We start from the raw sequence: 22248 nt of genomic DNA, 5'->3' as shown, positions 1-22248 counted from the left end.
TCCACTCACTGCTACGTTCAGTTTGTTTGTGAACATTGTGAATTTCAAGGTTGTGCAATGTCATTTATTTGTTTTTTATAAAGTTACGCTTGAAAGCAAAAGATTTTCAAGCATGCAATGTTTTAAAATTCAGAGCCAGAGTCGAGTTTTATTGCCAAGCAGCTGGGGTGCGTTTGTGCAAGTATAGATATACAAATATGTATTAAAAAATATTTTAAAAAAAACAAAGGAAATCAAATATATAATAGTAGCAGGGGAGGGATTGTGCAATAGGTTGTCACGATTAAATATTTTTAAGTGTCTATTTTCTTTAGCATTTTAATATTGTTTGTAGTAATTACAAATGTATCAGAATTTAGAAATACATATAATATCATGTAATCAGATATGTTCATAAAAGTATAATGAAATGACAATGCACCCTTGTAGATTATGGGTGAATGTTGTTATGACAATGGAATAAATGAAAATTAAAAAAATGAAATACAGAGAAAGGGCTGCGCTGACAAAACAAGGCAAGTGAAGCAGAAACTCACTTTATTTGTATTACTTTTCATCCAAAATATCACAGGACATCTTTTCACATATGGAGTTTAGCCTTCCAGATAGATTTGGTTGTATATGATACCCAATGATCTGGGATATCACCTCCATCACAGAACAATTCAAGTAAATGCAGTTTAGTTGTAACTCTCACAGCATTGAAAATGTACATTTTAAACGTTAAACCACAGCATCTCTTTTCAGTATTAATTAATGGCTTATTACTTACAATAGAGAAAAACCTAAAAGAGTCACTTTTATCTATAGGCTAAAAATTCACACCATCAAAAATGCATTAATGGAATGTGGAAAATGTAAAACAGTTTATGTTATTGAAATTTGCCCTCTGACATGAATGAGCTGACAGGGTGCTTACAATGTTTTTATTTAGTTTTCTTTTTTTAATCTAATCTTAGCTTTCAAATAAAGACAGAAATATTACAAATATAGTATTTCTCTTTGAAAAGTTGAATGTTATGGCATAAAATGAAATCACAGAAAGTGCCTAAAAGATGGACTTCAGTACAGTACTTACATAATGTACTTAGTTACTTTCCACCACCAGTAACAGATCTGTGGCAATGTTACATTTTTAATGCAACACCTCCCCTGCTGAGCAGCTCGCATGCAGCGGCCATTCAAATGTTGTAGGTCTCCATAACCACAGCGCCTGCAAACATCCTGCTGGGATCCACTCTGCCTCTGTGTAGATTCAAACTAATACCTGAGAGTGAAACTTTCCATCTATTAATACACACGAGCTCAAATCTAACTCCCACTGTCGTCAAATACGCTTTTCAGCAAGCCACCTATGAAGTGAACTTTCATCTGGCTTTTCATCAAAAGGTTTTTATTACACTGGAATCAACTCTAACACTTTGCAGCCGGCATTAATGGAAGCCAAAGGTAAAGTTAAACCAAGGATGTGTGATCAAGAGAAAGTAATATCTTAATTCTCAGTATAATGTGTACTGAGACTGTGATACTTTAAACTAGTTGGGATAATTCCACAGTATTATTTTGTCCCGTTGCAGTGTCATGTATATTATTACCATTCCTGTAATTGTGCTGTAATTCTCATACAGCATTGTAAATGTAATGATCAAAGTGTTACGTTTAATTCCCCTTTTCATACCTCCTTGTCTGAGGGTAATTCAGGTTCCTACCCACTGTTGTGAGTGTAATGAAGGGTATAATTCCTCAGGTATAAGTATTAACTTCCACCAGCCCGGGGGGGAAGGATGTCCCCTCACTTTCCAAAGCCTTGTTTTTGTAGTTTAAGGTTTCTCAAATCTCTCAGAAAAATGTTCTCTGAATGAAATGTTTATAATAATTTAATGTAAAGTTCATATCGTGCGAAAAACTCCACAATTGACCACTTATAATTAAAAAAATAAGATAGAAACACTCATCTTTGCAGTTCAGATGCAAACACAACAGTTCTCCAACAAACCATATTGGGAGATAAGAGAAAAGAAAACTACAAATTATTTTAAGCATATAAAGCTTTTTGAATTTGTTACACTATCATTAATAAAGAAAACACAAAACATATATTAGCAGTAATTACTTATATGCTTGATTGATTTAAGTTTATTAGCAAAAACATTTTTTGACCCTATTCTGCCCCCATCTCGTGTTTTGCCATGTTGACATTTATCTAAACAGATTCTTGGCTGAAGCGGTGCAGCCTGACCCACAGTGACAGGTGTGTGCTGCACATATTATGAATTCAGAGTTGTGATGTAACAGTGCATTATTTTGTAGAGGTGGAACAGTGGTGGGATCCGTATGAAACGTGTCACAGGAGACAGTTCGTCTTCAGGCCAAACTCAGCTGCAGAGGTGCTTCTGTGAGTATAATGAGCCTCTAGGCTTCTTGTCAAGTTTGAATTTCTCTGTGTGTGTGTGTGTGTGTTATCTTTTGTTGATGCGTTTCTATAGGTGCCCGATGTCAACATCATCTCTAGAGTCTAGTTCACGGTCTGGACCTTTTGGTTCAACCGTGTACCATAAGGAGTTTTGCTGGAAGGCACCCTGTAAACCTGAATGCATTCACACAGGACAGAGGAGAAACAACCCACATCCCAGTCAGGTTGGTATTTGTGTTCGCCTCAGTTTTATGTTTGCAGTTGAATGCCATGCTTGACCTCTCACAGTGTATCACAGTGTAACCTTCAAATCAAGCCCTTTCCCTTAAGTCTTTCATGACGTGGAGGCTGCCTAGGGACGCTACACAAAACCCAGAGTATGTCCGGTTGCCTTGGAAATGTCCCCCATCTGAGGGGGAGATCCACAAGGCCTTGACAGCACTGTACCGCTCCACCTACAGATGTGACTTCACGGGTGGGCCGTGTCAAGGTATAGGACACGTCTGTTTGTTTAGCACGTGAAAGCACACCAGGGCAGAATAACCGGAGCCATCCAAGCACAAATCAAACCATCAGTGTACTCACAATATTTCTCTCAACTGTTTATTTTCCGTTTTTTTTGTGACCTTATTTTCGACAGGATGTGATCTTGTTAATAATGCAGAGAGACGACCTGCACCTCTGCACAGCAGGCGTCACGTGCCACGCTTCCCTGACACAGAGATGAGGGACAATTATCGTCAGCCGAAGCCAAAACCCGAACTGATGGGCAACCGCTCTCGCCTCAGCTGCAACACAGACCCGAACGAGACCCGCCGTGGCATCGGTACCACAAATATTCAAACCCTGATGATGCACATACATGTATTTCTGATCATTTCTATTATTTGATCCTCTGTGTGTTGCAGTTCCAACTGTTGTGCAACGGCATGTCCACACTCAGCAGAGAGGATCAGATCTGACGGCCTACGACAGGTTTTGTGGGAAGAGAGTCACGAATGTTGCATCTGTAGTAAAGTCTCTGTTGCCCCAGGAGCTGCAGCGCTTACACAGAACTTTACCTGCAGGAGGTTAGCGTCGCTTTACGCCTCTGAGTATTGGAGCATTTAAAAAAAAGTTGCTTACTGATTTTGACAGACATCTAACTTGTGATTTGCATCTTTGGATTTCGCAGGAAAGGAAGCTGTCAAAACCGTTATGAGTAAAGATGCTTCTCCGAACAATGGAGAGAAGGAGAATAAACTTCCAGCTGTTGTGCTTGAGTCCTGCTCACCTGAGCGGATATCAAGCTGGCCAGGACCTGTCTAAATGCTCGAGTTTGTGAATCTGGGTTTTGTATTTTTGTGCAACTTATGATATTGTTAAAAAAAACAGAAAAAAGGATAATACATATATATATATGATACAAATCTCACAGAATGAATTTGCTTATTTTTTAGTGTAACTTTGTCTTATCACACCCATACCATATTCTGCAATGTGACATTATGCAGTCTATCTGCAATTTGATAATAAGACAGAATGAAACTTGCATCGATGTAATAAATTCTATCTGCATGAAACATCACCAGCAAAACATTTGTTTGATTCATTATTCTTCTGTTTTGCAGTGATATTAATTGTGTGTGAATTAAAAATAAACTCATTCTCTTGGTAGCAGCAATACAAGCATAGAAATACATAAAAGCTTCATTAAACAAATTAAATTATCATTGCCACAATAGTTGACTGATGTAACAATGTCAATGACATTAGTTTTAACCCTTATTTAACATGAAAACAAAGCTGTTTCTCCCTCTGTACACACGGGGGACTTGTTGTTTTGAGTTTTGAAGTCTCAGTTGTCACTACTGGTTTCTTAGTTACCATGGGGCCACCTGCTCTTCTCAGGTGTAATGCTGGGAGTGAGTGTCAGGTAGACTAATGTTAGATGTGTCTGATTAACGTGGGTTTGGAGCTCTGTCTGAGGAAATGTCAGGTTTTTAAAGTTTTCCACCACATCAACCTTTAAGACGCATCATCTGACTAGATGGAGAAAAGGGTTCGCTCCTCCTCAGCTTGTGGAAGATTAGAAACCCAACACGTGACCAGGTAATCTGCTGATTTGTTGATCTTCTTACAGTAAAGTTGTCAAGTGCCTTTTCAATTTAATGCTGAATATATCTGATCTGAAGTGGTAATGTCTAGAGCAGTGACAATGAGACCATATGCTGGGGCCTTCTCTTGTTGTCGTGCATTAATCTCTGTCTCGTTCAGAAAGTGTTTGCTGTTGTCATGGTGCTGGAGTTGCCTTCTGTAGCAGGACTGAGTTATACAGGAAGTCTGCTCACATGGGACTCACACACTGTTTTCACTTGTGATTATTTCTCAAAGTGTGTTCATGAGTAAATAAATAAAATATTCACTTATGGCAACATGACAATGCATTTCATCAGAATAACATCTCAAATCCTCCAGCATCCTCTCGGAGCAGGAGGATGCGGGGAAGAAGGCGAGGAACCCGTCTGGGCCCAGATGTCAGGGTGAGAAAGTTGCAGATGATTTCGTACCACATAGACGGGTAAACGAGGACGTCAGAGGGCAGCCGGAATGGTTGATCCGAGAGCTGCTGAGGCAAAACAGACGAAGACACTCTGTCACACTTGGAGATAAGGCTTCAGTCATGAGAGGACAACACCGCAGTATCAATTCGATCCGCCGAATCTGCAGCCTCAAGGTACAGTTTCCCAAAAAACATCTGGAAGTGAAATCAGTGGAATAAATGTGACCTATTTAAACTTGTCTGTGCATATCAAACCTTGCCACTTGTCTCTGCCACAGTCGTGCCATGCCTTTAGCTGCTTTCAGCCTCAAGGTGTCACTAGAGTGTCACATTGCCACCACACCAGCCTGCAGACTCAAACTCAACTTTCAGCTCATATCTCACCAGATGCAATGTGAATGTGAGGCAAGGCCAAAGATGTCATTTTAAATCAAATTCATGATCAGTTTCCGTGCAGCCTGACAGCACATCGGGCAGGACAGTGTATATCCCAGAGGCCGGGGGAGGTGGGGGAGGTGGTGGCCACGTTTCAGGCCAAAGTAAAACAAACACAGTTGCTGAGCCAGCTACTTCCTAAGGAACCCCAGCAGATTCAAATCCAAGCTTTCAAGCTGCCAGGAATGATAGAATGATGCAGGGGGGCTGCTGCAAATGCACCGTCTGACGGGAGCGGGATTCAGTCGTGCAGATGTCAGTCACCCTCTCCTGCTTAATGTAATGAATAATGTGCCATAACAGATTAGGCCAAACAGGCTCACGAGTTTCAAAGTTATGCAACTTCCCAATAAAGGAAAATTGGGAAAGCAGTCGAGTTTATGTGAATGCTTTTAGTACTTCCATCACTTTGACTGATTAAACAATTATCTCAACCGTTCAGGAGATCCCGCAGGGAAATGTCGACTCTAGTTACATCCTTGAGGAATTAGGCTGTTTATCCGCGTTATTTATTAATGATAGATCAAAGGGTGTCATGGATCACAGAGCCGTTGCCAGGAAACTGTGTCAGAATGACGAAAGGCCATTAAAGCAAAGAGTGCGGCCTGTCGTCTGGCTGGGTGCTCAGGGACTCGTCATAGTTGTTGTGGCCATTGGACATTGTCATTAATCCTCAGAGGTGGAGCCCTAATTGTGTGTGTTGATAATTACACAGTTTCCAGTTTAAACGTGCAGTATGTTAACGTCTCCTCTCTCACACGTCGGTTTGTGTTTTTAGCACTCAGACTCTGTGAACTGCCTGGTGAGTGGATTTGTGTGAACAGAAAGAAAAAAATGGAAGGAGCAGTTTTTTGCTAATTAAAATTATCATATGATTCATGCTCCTCTAATACAATGTTCAATATCAACTCGGCTTAATGCTTTAATATAAAATCTCTGTTGTTCCTGTCTCCATAAGATCGATGAGACAATATCACTCGACAACCTGCAGAGACTGAAACAAGCATTTGAGGTAGTGTATGAATTCCATCTTTAGAAACACCCTGATGGTGTTTTCACACATTCTTACTGTGTTTTTCTTCTTATAGGACTTTGGTTCGAGATGCGTCGACGCAAAGAATTTTGGACGTATAATGAAGAAGTGCTTGGGTTTGCCTAACACAGTGAGACAGCCTGACATTCTTTTTATCTCACTGCCCCCCATAATTCCCTCGTCCCTCTGTGCCCTCCCTGTCTCGCTCCTTTTGCAATTAAGGACAAGCATTTTGCAATTATATGATCAATTTACAATAAGTGTCACTGTTCTTTTTATTCTTTTGTTCTTTTTATTTCACAGAGCAACGAGCAGATTCAAGCGTTATTTAAGAAGATAGATTATTCAGGCCAAGGGAGAATTTCATGGGTGAGATGAAATTCATATTTGTCTCTCATGGAGCATGCAGCCTTTTTATTTAGTGCAAGGGGAATCGCCTTAGTTCTAACACATTTCCATGCACGCCAACACCACTAACGGAGAAAGTGTAACTGGAACTGACCTGAACACAGTTTTTTGGGCTAATCGGCTTTTCTAGTCGACTACTAACACAATTATCTTGAGTTGACTCAAGGTTGCGTTCATTAAAAAGCTGAAAAATTACGTCCAGCTTCGTACACGTGCAAATAAGATTATCAGACTGTAGATATCTGAGATTTGTTTTTTAAATATGAGTCGAAGAAGTAATGAATATGCAGGATACACAGGCCGAACACGACCATTTGTGACGCTCGGTAATGTGATGCAGGGTCAGTTCTGCGCTCACATGCTGCAGGAGAACAAGGAGAAGGAGGAAAGTGCGAGACGCAGCAAGCAGGTGGCTTTTACTCTGCCTGCCACTATGAAGGCGTTGGGGCAGGGCGCTCCCATCGTCAACATCCACTCCACCCATGAAGGCACCATCGTAACGCTGCTAGAAGACGGCACCGTTTGCTCCTGGAGCCCCGAGCTCAGACCTCAGTGGACCAGACATTTATTTGTATGTAAATTTCACTTAATATTTGTCTTACAGTCGACAAATCCCATGAAAAGACTAAAACCAACAATGTGTTGGTGAATCTCTGGATAATTGAGTCCTCTGTGGCTCTCGGCCTGAAGACACAAGTTCCTTTTAAGAATCCCATTTCCTTAGACACTGCTTTTTAGCTAATGTTACTCAAACAGGGATAAACAATACATTTGCTGGGGGCTATTTTTAGCAGCTGACATTTGCTGTCCTGTTGTGTATTTACTGCAGGACACTGTGAGCCGGATTGACTCAAAACAAACAACACTGCGTGTGTTCATTAAATGGAGGAACACGTCGCACAATGCAATGTGACTCAATGGTGTGTTTTGATGTTTTTTGGGGGGGCGACTATGCAGCTCTATGGGTGAGCAGAAGAAATATATAGTTAAAATGAATAGAGTGGTGGTTTGCTTCTTTTCATGGGATTTAAAGATAATGAGAAAAATAAAGAATATCATAAGATTTAGACTTTGATATTGTCCCTAATGTACAGGTGGTAAAAGGTTCATCTCGGCTTCTCTGACAAACTGACACCATTTAAAATGTACAAGTATTTAATGAAGGTGTCCCCCCCCCCCCCTTTGAGATTTGAACGTACAATCTTTAAAAAGGTTTGTGTTTTCTTCACATTGCTTCTTTATTCCCAACAGAACGGAGACGCTGCCAACAGCAAGTCAAAGTGGGCGAGTGATTTCACTGTGATGACCGAGTACAACAAGCTGATGATTGCAACAGGGTATTAAGAAAGGGAGCAATGAAAATAAATCCCATACAGATTGGATCCCTTATGGAGTAAATGTATTTGGTAAATGATTTTTACCAAAGTGGGTTCACTGTGCATGTCTTTGTAATCTTGCAGGGACAGAGAGATCCAGTTTTACGATCTCACCGCTCTGGAGCCGTATTGCCAGATCAACGCTCTGGACACAGTTCCTCTGACGCTAGACTACGGGTGAGTGACCAAACTACCCGTTAACACACTGTATCTTTAAAATGTCCCGTTAAGTCCCACATCACGGTTTGTGTGTTTTCTCACAGCTCCACTGGTCCTGATAAGTGTTGTATTCTGTATGGAGACACTGAGGTAAGTCATTAAAAAAAATATACAAACATTTTATTATAAGACTAAATCATTTTTTATTTGACTCAGTTGATGCTGTGCAAGGTTAAGTTTTGTCTTTATGTTTCAGGGATGTGTGACTATCATTTTAATATCCTCTGTTGGAGATACACTCAGGTAAATGGGCTTTTTCTAAAGACCTACATATTCCTTTTATAATAGTATTACTACTATATAAAGTATATTTTTTATAGTGTAATCCTATCAGATCTCTTCCAGCAATATTCTGGCAGCTACTCAATTTCGGGGGTTTAGATTCTTGGCTGAGTCCAAAGGAGACGTCCACCATCATCAGCTAATCAGATTGGTTTAGTTTCTTATTTGCCTCCTAGATCATGTTCTTGGCTGATCAAACATAATTTATTATTTTTTTCCTATAATATCATTTGATCATGTCATAAAAATATGAAACATTTAGCTTTGGCAGATATTTAGAACAGTCTAATGAAATATGATTGATGATAACATTTTCAAAGCTCCAATGAATTCATTTGTAAATAATGAATTTTTTGAATAACCGTAAAAACATTATATATACGAGTTGTACCAATGAGTCAGGACTTAGAAATTGGCTGAATTGCACTTTTAAAAAGTTGTACTAAAGGTTTTACTTGTTAAAGGTAGGTCCTTGTAGAGTCTAGTGTCCGCTGCATGTGAACAAGCTGCATGTTTTTCCCAGTAGTGTCACAGTTACTGTTACACTGCAGCAGCGTGCCTGGACCAAATGGACTCGTGAACTAACAGCAGGGTTGTGAGTGAGCGCTTCAAATATGTGTTTGAAAATTATACCTTTGCTTCCCACTATAGGTTACCTGTCAATCAAAGAAACGATTAGTGTACCAGTGTGACGCCTTGTCTCCTGGAAACGTTTCAACAGCTTCTATCCTGACTGTACACCTCATTCTTCTCCTTTCACAGGTTATGGAATAAATTACCAAAGGTGGAAAACGTTCCCAACATAGTGATTGACAACGCGGTGGTTTCTCCCAATGTGACGTTCGTCAGGTGGAAGGTTCATCAGGACTGGGTGACACAGGTGAAGTTACATCTGCACGAACCATGTAAGAATAAACCCTGAATAGACAGAACAACTGACTCTTCCCTATGAATTCAGGTCAGGTATTTTCCAGGTTTCCAAGCTGTTGTCTCCTCATCAAATGAAGAATCCTCTTCTCTTGTTATAGGTAATTTACCTTCAGTTTGTCTCTTTGTTTATTTTTCTTTATTGGCAGCACATGCAGAAGAATAGCAAATAATGCCGAGATTATAATTGCCGTAATTAAAAGACGTGTTGAAGTCTGTTCTTACACCCTTTGTGCTGAAAGAGCCACACAAAAAGAGTCTGCTGCTATGGACGGTAAATAAATATCAAGTCCTCACTATTGTACTCAGTGTTGAACAAGCGGGAGCCTGCAGGAGAGCTGTGAGGGATGACTCATTTATCACAACTTCACTAATCAATGCCAGTGTGTGTGTGTGTGTGTGTGTGTGTGTGTGTGTGTGTGTGTGTGTGTGTGTGTGTGTGTGTGTGTGTGTGTGTGTGTGTGTGTGTGGGCGTCGCCCTTGAATGTGGGCATGTCCACTTACCAGCTCGGTCATTTATTCTGATAACGACTTATCCTGCCTCCGAAAAGCACGTTTTGATTGATGCTCACACAAATGGCCTTGTAATAAAACACTTTTTTTTCTCCCCCCCCCCCTTTGAGGCTGCGTGCTGCCTTTAACAGATGCCGAGCAGCAGCTGAGTGAGATCAGAGAGGCCTGCTACGAAGGGAAGACCAAGAAGGTGCAGATGAGCTGGACCCCACAGCTCCGGGCGTCCTGCGACCAGACGGCTTTCAACATTCACAAAGGTGTCAAGACCTTTGACCTTTGCCGGAAGCACAGCCTGCTGGTCACAGGAGGCATGGACAGACTCATACGAATGTGGAACCCACATTTTTCAGGGTGAGGAGGCAGAATTCAGCGGATTCTTCAAGATCATGAACATTGACCCTAAAAATCACCTCCTCCTCCTGGTTCTGTTTTTTCTTCTCAGGAAACCAACTGGGATTTTGAAAGGCCACTCTGCTCCCATCGTCCACCTCTGCATCTCCTCAGAGGACAGTCACGTCTTCTCTGTCTCCATCGACAGCTCTGTGAAAGTGAGACTTGACTCCTTCTTCTGTTTCAGCATTTGAATTACAGTACCGGTAAAGTAAGATATATAGATATATGGAGAGATATATGTGTAAGAAGAAGTCCCACAGGGTGCTTTATGATGGAGGGGTGATATATTTAGATCCCAAAAAATAAAATAAAACAAGGCGCTCTTGCTGTGGGACACTAAAAAGCCTTTATTATTGTGGCAAAGATAAAAAATGCAACTAGGTGTTCATCATATTTACACTTCACGCTACGTTTTTACTTCCACTCGGCTGTTTCAGAGGCAGATATGGTAATTTTTACTTTACTGTATTTGTATGCAAGCGAAGGTTACTTTACATATTAAGAATCAACTTACAAACATATAAACGATATATAAAATATGAGGCATTTTGACCTCCACTAACAAGGTTATGCAAAAAACTACTGAACTTATTTCGATCTGATTTTATAGAGGGGTTTGGCATGATCCAAAGCAAACAACAATTTGGGAGAGGATCCGAATAAAATACATGGATCAAGGATCCCCCCCACTCACTTTAACAGACACGGTGTCAGCTTTGTCTGAGCATCCTTCTAGATACAGTTAAACCTAATGGTCGTGTAATAGCCCATAATTTAAAGTAACACAGTAACAAGAGCCATTGTGATAAATGATACGTTTGATATTTCAAACCATTGCTTCTGAATTTTGATTTAAGTATCAATTTAAAATGCAGTACTTCTACTTTTTACTTTTACTTACCTTTACTTTAGTAAATGATGCAACCTCATCTTTCATTGGGTGCCCCCCCTCTGTTTCAGATCTGGGATATTCAGGACCAGTGTTGCCTGTTTACGGTCGACCCGAAAGCGAGCGGGATTCACGGAGACATTTCTGCATGTTCGTATTCGCCGGCCATGAAATCTGTCTTCATCGCAGCAGACTGCCTGGCTGTGCTCTCACTCAAGTTAAGGTTGGTTGTTGTGCTTTTGTGCGTTATTCATCATAAGACCCAATGTGTTCTGAAGGTACTTTGAAAATATTCCTCCTCCTTAAGGATAATGGTGTGTGAAAGTCAACTGAGGATTTTGAAGATTAAACCTCCCACTCAAACAAAAACACAGATTTTAAAAGTCATATAAATAATGTTCGACTGTCGGGTGTCCATATTAAACATGATATCAGATTTTCCAAGATTGAGATTAAAGTATGTGAAAGTAATCCCTGCGAGAGAAGATCTCAGGCATCAGGCGGCTCCTTCTCCTTCTGTGTCGAGCTCATTTCTTTATACATTTATCTGCTCCGAGCGCAGCTGGCTCTCCCAGAATAGTCGTCTTGAATCGTACTATATGGCAGTTAATGTACTCCAGCGTACAAGTAAGCAATGGAGCAGGTTTACTAGTCATTCAGCGACTGAGCAAGAACATTTTATTCGCAACATTAGCTTTTTTTATTTCCTCACGGCGCAACGCTTTCCACTCCAGTCAGCATTTTAGCAAAACTTTTAAAATGGGCACGTAGGCTTATAGAATTTGTTTCTTTGGGCAGATTGTGTTTGAGAGTGTGAATCCAGTGTTATGTCTGTCTGTCACAATAAGCAAGAGACGTCCTGCTGTCATCTTTGTGGCTGTGAAAATTCACTCAATTCTTCGGCTCAAACATGTACACGTGGATTTCCAATCATTTATGGTTCTGATACTTATTTTCAGTATCTGCTAGAGTTGCAACAGTTTGCTTTCACAACTGCTGCAGGTGAGAGGATGAAGTGGAAGAGGTGAGAAGATAGCGAGTGAAGTGTTTGAGTCCACCAAACACTTTTGGAGTTTCAGGGGCGAACAGCGTTGCAGCCAAATCCAATACAATTGAAGTAAAATTGTGACTGATGCTTCAAACATAAAAAAAACAACATAAGAAAAACATTAAATGCCTCCATACTGTTTCTAAATGTCACCATGCAAACGTAACTCCAGAGGACAATAACAGAGGTGTGAATAACCTTGTTTCAAGTCAAATCTAAATGTCAGAATGTCTCGGATGACACCACAGGAGCAGTATGGAGGCATTTTATGTTATTTTCTGTTGTTTTATTACGTCTGAAGAAGGAGTCACCAGTCATTTGAATTGTATTGGATCTGGCTGCAACACTGTTTACCCCTGAGACTCCAGAAGTGTTTTGTGGACTCAAACTCTTCACCCACAAACATAGTTTGGGTGAACTATCCCTTAAAGGAGGCCTGAGCTAATAAAGCAACTCCTCATAAAACATAGAGCTGGAAATGAACATTTTTATATATTATCTCCTCAGAGACGACTGCATCTCCATTATATGAACCCGCATGTTATTCAGTTTCTGTTTCCTTTGTCAGGCCACAGATTTGCAGCCGTCTGACGGTTTCACACGACGAGCCCGTGATGTGCTGCGGCTACAGCGAGGAGTTCCGTCAAGTTGTCAGCTGCACTGAAGGATCTGTGAGTGATTTATTACTTTACAGCATCACAGACACAGAAGGTCGGCTTGACCAGAAGAATGAATACAGTTTGTGTCTATTGTCAAAACAGAAACGTGAACATTATATTTAATGATTCAATTTGCACAATGAAGTGACGTTTTCGCTGGTTCCAGTTGGTGAAGGTCTGGGACCTTGACAGCGGCCGCCAGGTGTTTGAGTTCGGTGGCACGCGTGATCTGTCCGCCGTCACGTGCATGACGTTTGACCTCAAAGGGAGGAGGTACAGAGTCTGGAGAACTGACATGTTTCACTTTTCAGACAATATGTTGTTCTCCCACTATGTTATGTCGCTGTGTTTACAGACTCATCACAGGTGGAAGGGACGGATGTTTAAAAATCTGGAACTTCAACAATGGTCAGTGCTTAAAGACGCTAAAGAAGGGTGCGTATTATAAATGTAACTACTAACCGAAAACAAAAAAAAGTTTGAAACACTAGATTATCCAGTTATTATGAGGTAAATACACTTTCACTCTTTGTGTAGACGGTAAATGTCGCGAGGTGTGCGACTGCATCTTTATGAAAGTTCACAGGAACGGGTGAGTCATGATGTGATCTCTGGCAGATGTTCTCGACTCGGTGGAAATTTGAATCCACGTTGAAGCTCGTGCAATTTATTTCTTTCCAGCTATGTGATGTCTGTCGGCCGGGACAGGAAGATTGACATTTACTCAGTGAGTATGAAAGAAGAGACAGAACACGAGGTGTTATTTGACAGTTGTATTTCAGAAATCACATTCCCATTATTTCCCCCAATTCCTCCACCTCTCCATCACATTGTGCCCCATTTGCATTTGTTTACCTTGTCATTTCCAGCTGAACTCCTTTCTGAACAGATTGGTAGTTCATGCCACATATCGGCGGTTTTGAATTTCATTATAAAACCAGACAATTGGGGGGAAATAGTGTGCACATTCTTTTCATATCCTGCTTGGCAAATGAATCTTCTTCTCATTGTCAGGTTGATAATAAGAGTGTGAATGTGCTAAGATGAGGTTCTATACAAGACACTGTTTTCCTTATATGGACGTCTCCTTTTATTTTGCCAGGACATACCCGAGGACCTTCGTCATGTGCAGAGGCCGCAGCCTTCGTGGCAGGACGACCTGGTGATTAACAGAAAAACTGTCTCGACAACAACTTTGTGAAAAGGAAATCACAATATGTTTTTCAACAGGCTCTGAGTTAGTATTCTCCCTGTGACGTGGATTTCAGGGACAATCGATGACAGAGACGTAAACATCGGAGGGATTCAGTCGTTATTCTACCATTTCTAAAAAGCACAAATTGTCTCTTTTTTGTTGTGAGCTGAATGCGTGATCAAAAACACATCAGGCAAATATACAGCAGCAGCTCGCTCTGCAGTTACTCAAAGACCCCCTTACTCCATTTGTCTGATCATTGCAAAAGAACGTGTGGTTTTCATTTTGGTTTTCATTATATCATTAATTCTCCCTTTCAAGAAGTTGAATCAACCTTTAACCAGGTCTTGTACATAGTGTACATAATCAGCTTATAAAATATGATCTATCTATAGCTCCAAATTGAGCCATACACCATTTTAATGCTGTCATACAACATATCTATATTATTATGATACATATAATAATCATATAGGTGATTTATTATAAACTAATATAATATAATATTTTACTAGTTGGCTGTCCTTGGCCAGTTCTGTCCATGCTTTACCTCAGTGACTGTTCCAGCTACAGGACGGTGAGGTTGAAGCCCCCCTGCTGCTTCTATTTTCACATCACAGACACACAGAGGACACAGTGGTCTCGGTCCTAAGAAATTGATTTTGCTGACTGTCTAGAAAAGCTTAGAGAGAAATGGGTAACAAAGCGTCCCTGATCTCTGCCCTGCTCTGTTCAGCATCGCCTGCAGGAAAATGTTTAACTCCAGCAGTGAGTCTCTCCTTTCATCCTTCTTCTTTCCCTGTTCCAAGTCTCCCAGTTTTTAGATTTTCCATTACGTTTTTACATTTTGAAAGGTTTATTTTCATATTTATATCATTGTATATCGTATTTACAGCACTTTATTAATCAATTGATCATATCTAGTCACGTTTTCCCTCACGCACACATTGTTGAACTTTTCCCATCACATGGACTTTGCCAGTGCAGCCAAGCTTTCACCTGTCGTCTGTGCTCTCACTGAAGTGTGAGGAGGGTTTTATCAGTTCAGTACACAGGCTGTGCACTAAAGGCCCTCAGTGCTCCCACCACAGTGTCTCAGGGTGTTACCTCGGTATTTTATCTTTATACTATTTCTTTATACTAATTTGCAGCAAAAGTTTTGTTGCATGACTTCTGTGCATTTAAAAACATGGTGAACACATTCATCACAGAGGCTGCAGGGGAAAAAAGGAGGTTGGAGATGATGAATGGGTCATTAGCCTTAACTGCATGTCTATTACTGTAGCCATTACAGTGCTTATTTTAATCCAGGCCAAGATCTTTTCCTAAACCTTAAAACTTGATCAAACTGTGATCGTTCCACGTCCATAACCACATATTTCGTATTTTTACCGTGACAATAAATGTCCAGCTTACCGCTGGTGAGCTCCTATGGGTTTTATCTGAGGGTCGGCACCTACAGTTCCAAGGTGGAGGACATGTTGACTTTGACGCTAGAATGATGTTCGGTAGATATTATATTTATGTGTCCTGCAAAGTCGGATGTGTCACGGTTGTAATATTGGTTGATAACGGTTGTTAATATAATATTATTAGTTGAACTGGTTTGTCACTGTAATAATTGTCTGCTGAAGACGTAGCGAGTGGTGTCGCAATTCCGAGGGGAAGATTTTCTAGCCCTACCCTTTGTGGCTCTGTATTAAGTGGACACTACCCAGCAAAGGGTTCTTCATATCTAGGGGTGAGGCTGAGGGAGAGGAAATGGCAAAGGCCTTTAGTGTGTGTTACTGTGCATGCTAATTAGCACAAAACATAACGTACAGTTGATGGGAACGTCGTTACTTTTGCAGATTATTTGTACATTAACGTTTAGAAAAGTCTGCAGGTCATCAAAAATAATAATCTCTGCATCATATGAATATTTCACTATATGACACAACCCATAATGCAAAGCTTAAAAGATTTAACAACCACTACAGCTCAAAATCTGGCAAAGCTTCACTGCATTATCATATAGAATCACCCCTAAGCTTCAATAATAAGAACGGGTCACTTCTCTGAAGGTGGTTCGTGATCTCGGCTTCATAATCAGTCCCCAAATAGATCACAGCCCCTTTATCTCATGGCGCCTGTGTAATGTGGCCAGGTTACCTCTCACAGGTAAAGAACTGAAAGCTGATTCTCAGTAATGTTGAGTGGTCCATTGGAAGACGTCCCCTGTCATCTCTTTCATTATGGCTGCTGGTTCCTCTCACTCTCCACCCCCCCAGGGCCCATTAAAAGAGCAGAAAGATTGCATTAGATTTGCCGTGAAGAAGAGAGACCCCTTTGATTATCCACAGAGCCCTCTCTTGAAATTGTTTTTCATTAATGGCCTGCAGAAGGAAGATCAATGGCTTGTCCCATATACTGAATATCGGCCTCCTCCTCTGATCCGCCGAAGCTCGGGTTCACTGTGAATTCCTCTGTTCCTCCAGATGGTCAGTCTTGTGTTGCATCTCATTAATATTTCAAAACGTGGCCCAGTTCAGCTTAATGTTTCTCACTGACATGGAGTATAATGGAGGCTCAAAAATCCCATCTGCTTTTGCTGGTTTGCCTCGTGCTGGCTGCGGCTTCTTGTCGGCGGCCGCGTCGCTCCGAGCGAACGTTCCCGTTGAGCTCAGTGAGAAATAAGGACATAAAGAACAAGATGAATCACGTTGTATCCGTGTGAGTTACGGCAGCAGGAGTAAGGTTTGGCTTGTCAGCTCGCTCACGCGTTTGATATCAACTCGGCTTTACCAGAATGTGTGGCACACTTGGGCACAGTGCTGCTCTGACATTAATATCATCCTTTTCCCTCGCAGCAGTTTAATGAGACTCCTTAGCTCCTCAGAATAACACATATTTGACTGGCAACCTTTCGACGTACAGTTCTCTGAGGCGTGCACCCTGATCATTTATAAACTGACAAGGCAAAAAAAACAGTACAACATCCTGTCTGTCAAACGTCTCATGTCTGTGCAATGTCTGATAAATATAAGCCTCCACCAGCAGGAAACTGAGAAAGTTGACGGCTGGCTCTGGAAAGTAACTTGTTGTTCTCACACCTTGGTTTAAGTACAGATAAAAAAAATCTGAAATTTCAGACGTAATTTGCATGTTTTATATGTCTGTCGGGATGTGTTAAAACTAGTTTAACACATTTCATTTCATGCTGAAGAGATGGAAAAAGTGTGTTCACAAGACCGAAAACCTTTTGAGTATTTTTACTAAATTTGAACTGATTACCTGGAGGTGCTCTGGAGACATCGAATTCACGATTCAAAAAATGTGTTTTATGAGGACACAGCTGACTTTTGACCACCAAAATCTATTCACTACGTCCAGCTGCATGTTTTTACAAAATATCTCAAGGCGTTCTTGAGGTATTTGGCTGTTGCCGGCATAACAAAGGCAGGAATGCTTCATAACATCGGTCATGACTCAAAGGAAAAGAATGTCACATTGTCTGATGTACTGCACATTATTTTTACTTGGCTGGAATAAACTTTTTTTGATGTTCCAGAGACTCACATTTTGTCCCTCTTCAGAAAAACGGCCATAACGATGACATCCTTTGTGTGGCGCAGTGCCCCCCGTCTCTCCTGGCCACCAGCAGCTACGACGGAGAGATTATCGTGTGGAACGTGGTTTCTGGACGGATACAGTGTCGGATCGTCCCCCCTCATGCAGCCGAATACCAAAATGCTGAAGGTGTTTTTTCAAACTGAAAGATGAATGTGCTGCATTCATTAAAAGAAAAACCCCTGTGACCAGCACATTGGGATTTTTACGTGTTTTTGCAGGACTGGACTCAAGTGTTCCAAGCATCATTTTCCTGAAGAACCTCCAGGTTTCCTCTGCCACGCTTCTCTTGTCTTCCGGGGCCGCGGGTGAGTGTTAGGAAATTAATTACTAATTATAACACATGATTTCACTTTACGACCTTCCACAATGTCTTTTAATACAGTGTAAATTATGTATTGTCTCTCGTAAAAGGTTGTATTAATGTCTGGCAAGTGCTCAGCGGAGGAAAGTTCCTGAGCTGCTTCAAAGCCGTAAGATATTTTACTCCACAATGTTCCTCAGTTTGAGTTTTGAATGTCAAGGAATGACGCTCCAGTTTCACTTTGCTTTCTCTCTTCAAATTTGCTGATTAAAGAATAATTCAGTCTCTCTGCTTTGCTCCATAAGCTTTTAAACAACTGGAAGGTACCTTTTCTTGCAGCTGCTGCAAAGCAGAGACCCTGAATAACGGGATGTTAATGAATATTGGAGCACCCTCCCCAAAGCTCAAATAAAATATGTGCTCGTGTAATTCTCCCAAATAAAGCAGAAATCGTGTTTTCAGGCTAAACAGCATAAAAGTGTTAATAATTTTCACAAGAGACACACAAAAATCTACATTTGTGTGACGCTACCCTGTCCCACTTGTGTTTTGTTAACTGGCAACAATGGCTCTTCACAATACGAGCTGCTCTCATTTCCACACATAGACTTACTTTCCTCATGATTAGTTTCTACCATGTGTTGCCTGCCTGATTATTTTATTCGGAGAGGACTATTATCCAGGGGAATGTGCTACATCTTTATTCTGTGTGAGTGAGAGAGAGAGAGAGCCGGTGCCAAACTATGACAAATAGCAGTTGGTGACATTGTGCAGGTACGTGTATATTTTGATGATTTTTCCCCAAACATTTCCATTTCGCAGTCTAGATTCCGGCAAAAAATTACAAAACTGGCTAAAGCAGATGAGGACACGTTGCTCTACGCTGCAGACAGAATTGGTTACATCTACGTTTTCAACATGAGCAAGTTTTCCCCTCAGCAAAAATCACCCAGAGGTTGGCTTCATTCTTTTATTTTATTTTCTTGCCTTTAATATCACATGCAGTCGAAATATGAAGCTGTGCTGACAACTTAATTTCTTTCTATTCATTAAGCTGAAAACTTCTGGCGTGCCCACACCAGCAGAGTGTCTGGGTAGGTGAAAAATACAGACACTTCACACACAACACTTTTTCAAGGACATAAAATCCTCTTGTCATCAGTTTAAAAAAAAAAAGGAAAATCATTGGCTGACTGCAGTCAAAGAGCAATTCGACTTTCAGTTGTGTCCTTAACCTTTAACTTGTTGAACACTTAAAACTCCCCGTGCGTGGAACCAGTCATCCTCAGTCTGGGTTTGACGGTGGCAGCACAAACAACTTAACTTCCTCCTGCTGCAGACAGACAGAGTGTAGAGTTGACTGTGTGTGTGTGTGTGTGTGTGTGTGTGTGTGTGTGTGTGTGTGTGTGTGTGTGTGTGTGTGTGTGTGTGTGTGTGGGAGGGTCTCGAGCAGACGATCATTGCAGGTGAGGTGCTGCCCGGGGCTGCGTTCGCCATCAGACCCGCCAACACCGCGGATGATTTAGAGTGCTCTGCCAGAAATGCCGTCTCCCATTTGGTCTCATGTCTCTTTATTCTGGTCCAGCCTACAGATTGTTGACAATGATCAAGTGGTGCTCACCTCATCCACAGACTACACCGTGCGTCTGTGGAGCTCCCGTGGACAATTCATAGGTGGGTGTCGTTTTTGCATCCGTCAGTCCCCCCCTCGTTCCAGACATCATCAATTTCCATGCAACATTAGCAACATTCATCTTGAGCAAGGTGCAGCGCTCAAGGTAAAAACTGTTCTTTATGCGTATGTTCATTTCAGTGTAAAGGTCCACATGGCTGGCTTAACCCACAAGGGGCCCCTGGGGTGAAAATGAGCTGTTTGGCCCCCTTAATCCTCCCACTCTCTGTGCAGTGTGTATGTGTCCCGACGACTTTAAGTACCCATCAAGTACAGTGCACTCTGAAATCTACATGGCAGTTTAATTATGTTGTGTCTAAGAGCTGGTGAATAATCAGACCTCCTACGCAAGTTTATTACCTTGCCTCGGGTTTACAGTGTATCAATTAGGTTCTGTTGATAACAACACACACACACACACACACACACACACACACACACACACACACACACACACACACACACACACACACGTAATTCTGTATGTTTACTTTTATTAATGCAATAGTTTCACTTGTGAAGTATTTTTACGTGGGCAGGGGGTTGTTTTCAAGTTAATCTGAAAAAACGTGTGTGTGTGTGTGTGTGTGTGTGTGTGTGGTCCAGGTATTACTCAGGTTGTGGCGAGCAAATTCTGTTTGCACAGTCACATATTGAGGACTTTTTTAGGGTTAGTTTAGGTAAGGGTTTGGCAAATAGTAACGATATCAATGTCAGTCAAAGTAATGTCCTCTGAAGTCATGTAGAGACGGTCGTGTGTGTGTGTGTGTGTGTGTGTGTTTGTTTGTTTGTAGGAGGGGTGTGCAGCGCAGTAGGACGTCGCCGTACAAAACTTATTCCAAATGCATCCAGACATTGTGACATTTGAAGAAGCCACAGTTTTTGGTTTGTCACACTCTCTCGCTGCCACAATCTGGTGACACATTAAAATGCAGAGTTTGGATCCACAGGGACCTTTGGGCAGTCTGAGAGCTGGAGCACCCACATCCAGTCCTCCTGGATGCACCCTGCTGTCCCTTACGAGGTTCTGATTCATCCCCTGAGTGTGCCAGCTCATGAAACCTTAACTGTAAAAACACCGCGGCCTGATGAAATCGATCCTGACATGGCCGGGGCTGACGGAGGGGAGCTACAGGTGAGCTGCGTTATTTCACAAATGATTATCTCATTATCTGAGCGACGTGAGGTACTCGCCTCTCTCTCCGTCTCTCTTCACCGCCCCAAATATTGAACTGAAATGAACTCGGCCTGCTCCTCTCGTGGCATAATTGCAGTCGGCGACGCAGAGTGAGTGGAGACTTCCGCCAACATCCATCAGTGACACCGACATCGAGGAAGATTAAAAACACATTTAACCTCAGTGGAACACAAGTCTGGGTGAGTTACACCCATTACAACTGCAAAGCACTACTGTACATATGTGCAAGTCCTATTACAGACAGATTTATATTTAGGGTGTGTGTGTGTGTGTGTGTGTGTGTGTGTGTGTGTCTTCTTTTGCATTTCAGACCCTGTCACGAAATTGCCGAGCATACTAACAAGCTATCGAGCGGCGGCGCTCTGAAAGGCTTTTATACTGTGGAGCCACCACAAGACCTGACCTCCCCCCCGCTGCCTCGTATCGACCCTCTCATAAGCAGCACTGAGGAACTGCAGTCCACTGAATGAGATGAAACTGTATTGATCACACGTGGGAAACTGCAGCATCCGATATAATATACTATACTGAAACAATGGGGAGAATTACAAGTAAAGGTAATCATGGGGGCCTTTTCAACAATAGACCATAAGAAGTAGAAAAAAAGAAATTAAATTAAGATGCTTTCAATGAAGAAATAAATTTTCTTTTCGTTGTAAACTTCAGGCTCTTTTCATTCACATTGTGAAACACACACACACACACAACTGCCCACGTTAATGTTTGCATGAAGGGAACCAGGAAAGCGCGGGGACCTCATTAGCATTAGAATGAAGCAGCAGCGACATTTATGACTTCGGGCTGTGCAGCACATTTTACTGAGACTTAAGTGAATCAATCTAGTGAGTGATTTTCTACCAAAATGCACTAATGTGTGAAGTAATGGAAATTGCTCATGTAGATATTCTCTAATATGATCGAGTCTAATACTTAAAGGTCCCGTGTGTAAGATTTAGGTGAAAGGGATCTATTGGCAGAAATTTTATATAAAATAATCCTAGCGATGTTTTCACTAGTGTGTGTTTCATCTAAATTGTACGAATTGTTGTTTTCTTTACCCTAGAATGAGCCCTTTATATTTAAATACTTTATATTTACATCAGGAGTGGGTCCTCTCTACGGAGGCCGCCATG

General features: G+C 41.4%; 2 protein-coding genes across 4 annotated transcripts; both read left to right on the top strand.

The window, feature by feature from the left end:
• The first annotated feature begins 426 nt into the window (after window positions 1-426).
• On the top strand, window positions 427-3859 carry LOC117772835 (testis-expressed protein 26-like). The gene is made up of 7 exons (XM_034604354.1): window positions 427-1449; window positions 2311-2395; window positions 2487-2637; window positions 2744-2903; window positions 3054-3239; window positions 3322-3483; window positions 3588-3859. The coding sequence occupies exons 1-7, from the start codon at window positions 1437-1439 to the stop codon at window positions 3719-3721; spliced, it is 891 nt and encodes a 296-aa protein (XP_034460245.1). The 5' UTR covers window positions 427-1436; the 3' UTR covers window positions 3722-3859.
• Window positions 3860-4363: 504 nt separating this feature from the next.
• On the top strand, window positions 4364-21628 carry wdr95 (WD40 repeat domain 95). 3 transcript variants are annotated; one of them, XM_034605021.1, is made up of 30 exons: window positions 4364-4504; window positions 4871-5129; window positions 6349-6402; window positions 6479-6553; window positions 6727-6792; window positions 7172-7402; window positions 8083-8168; window positions 8292-8384; window positions 8471-8516; window positions 8623-8669; window positions 9471-9588; window positions 9667-9736; window positions 10259-10499; window positions 10591-10696; window positions 11502-11653; window positions 13047-13149; window positions 13304-13410; window positions 13493-13572; window positions 13675-13729; window positions 13819-13864; window positions 14240-14299; window positions 17908-18070; window positions 18163-18249; window positions 18356-18414; window positions 19068-19200; window positions 19300-19339; window positions 19831-19919; window positions 20868-21052; window positions 21192-21294; window positions 21426-21628. In XM_034605021.1, exons 1-29 carry the CDS (start codon window positions 4443-4445, stop codon window positions 21258-21260), a joined length of 2982 nt encoding a protein of 993 aa, XP_034460912.1. In that variant the 5' UTR covers window positions 4364-4442; the 3' UTR covers window positions 21261-21294; window positions 21426-21628. The 3 variants fall into 3 exon arrangements, 2 of the variants coding, with proteins under 2 accessions (XP_034460912.1, XP_034460911.1); XM_034605020.1 differs by having other exon boundaries at window positions 21192-21298; XR_004615886.1 differs by having other exon boundaries at window positions 20868-21298.
• Window positions 21629-22248: the final 620 nt, after the last annotated feature.

Source organism: Hippoglossus hippoglossus, chromosome 13 (assembly GCF_009819705.1).
Source record: "Hippoglossus hippoglossus isolate fHipHip1 chromosome 13, fHipHip1.pri, whole genome shotgun sequence".
Classification (NCBI taxonomy): Eukaryota; Metazoa; Chordata; class Actinopteri; order Pleuronectiformes; family Pleuronectidae; genus Hippoglossus; species Hippoglossus hippoglossus.
The sequence above is the reverse complement of the archived record's forward strand: the minus strand, read 5'-3'. Positions and strand labels throughout refer to the sequence as shown.

Coding starts and splice junctions, on each gene's coding strand:
- LOC117772835 (XM_034604354.1), top strand. Junction 2,396..2,486: donor TCAGCTGCAGAGGTGCTTCT/GTGAGTATAATG, acceptor GCGTTTCTATAG/GTGCCCGATGTCAACATCAT. Junction 2,638..2,743: donor ACAACCCACATCCCAGTCAG/GTTGGTATTTGT, acceptor CTTTCCCTTAAG/TCTTTCATGACGTGGAGGCT.
- wdr95 (XM_034605021.1), top strand. CDS start 4,443: ATGGAGAAAAGGGTTCGCTCCTCCTCAGCTTGTGGAAGATTAGAAACC. Junction 9,589..9,666: donor ATCAGGACTGGGTGACACAG/GTGAAGTTACAT, acceptor CTATGAATTCAG/GTCAGGTATTTTCCAGGTTT. Junction 13,150..13,303: donor TCAGCTGCACTGAAGGATCT/GTGAGTGATTTA, acceptor CGCTGGTTCCAG/TTGGTGAAGGTCTGGGACCT.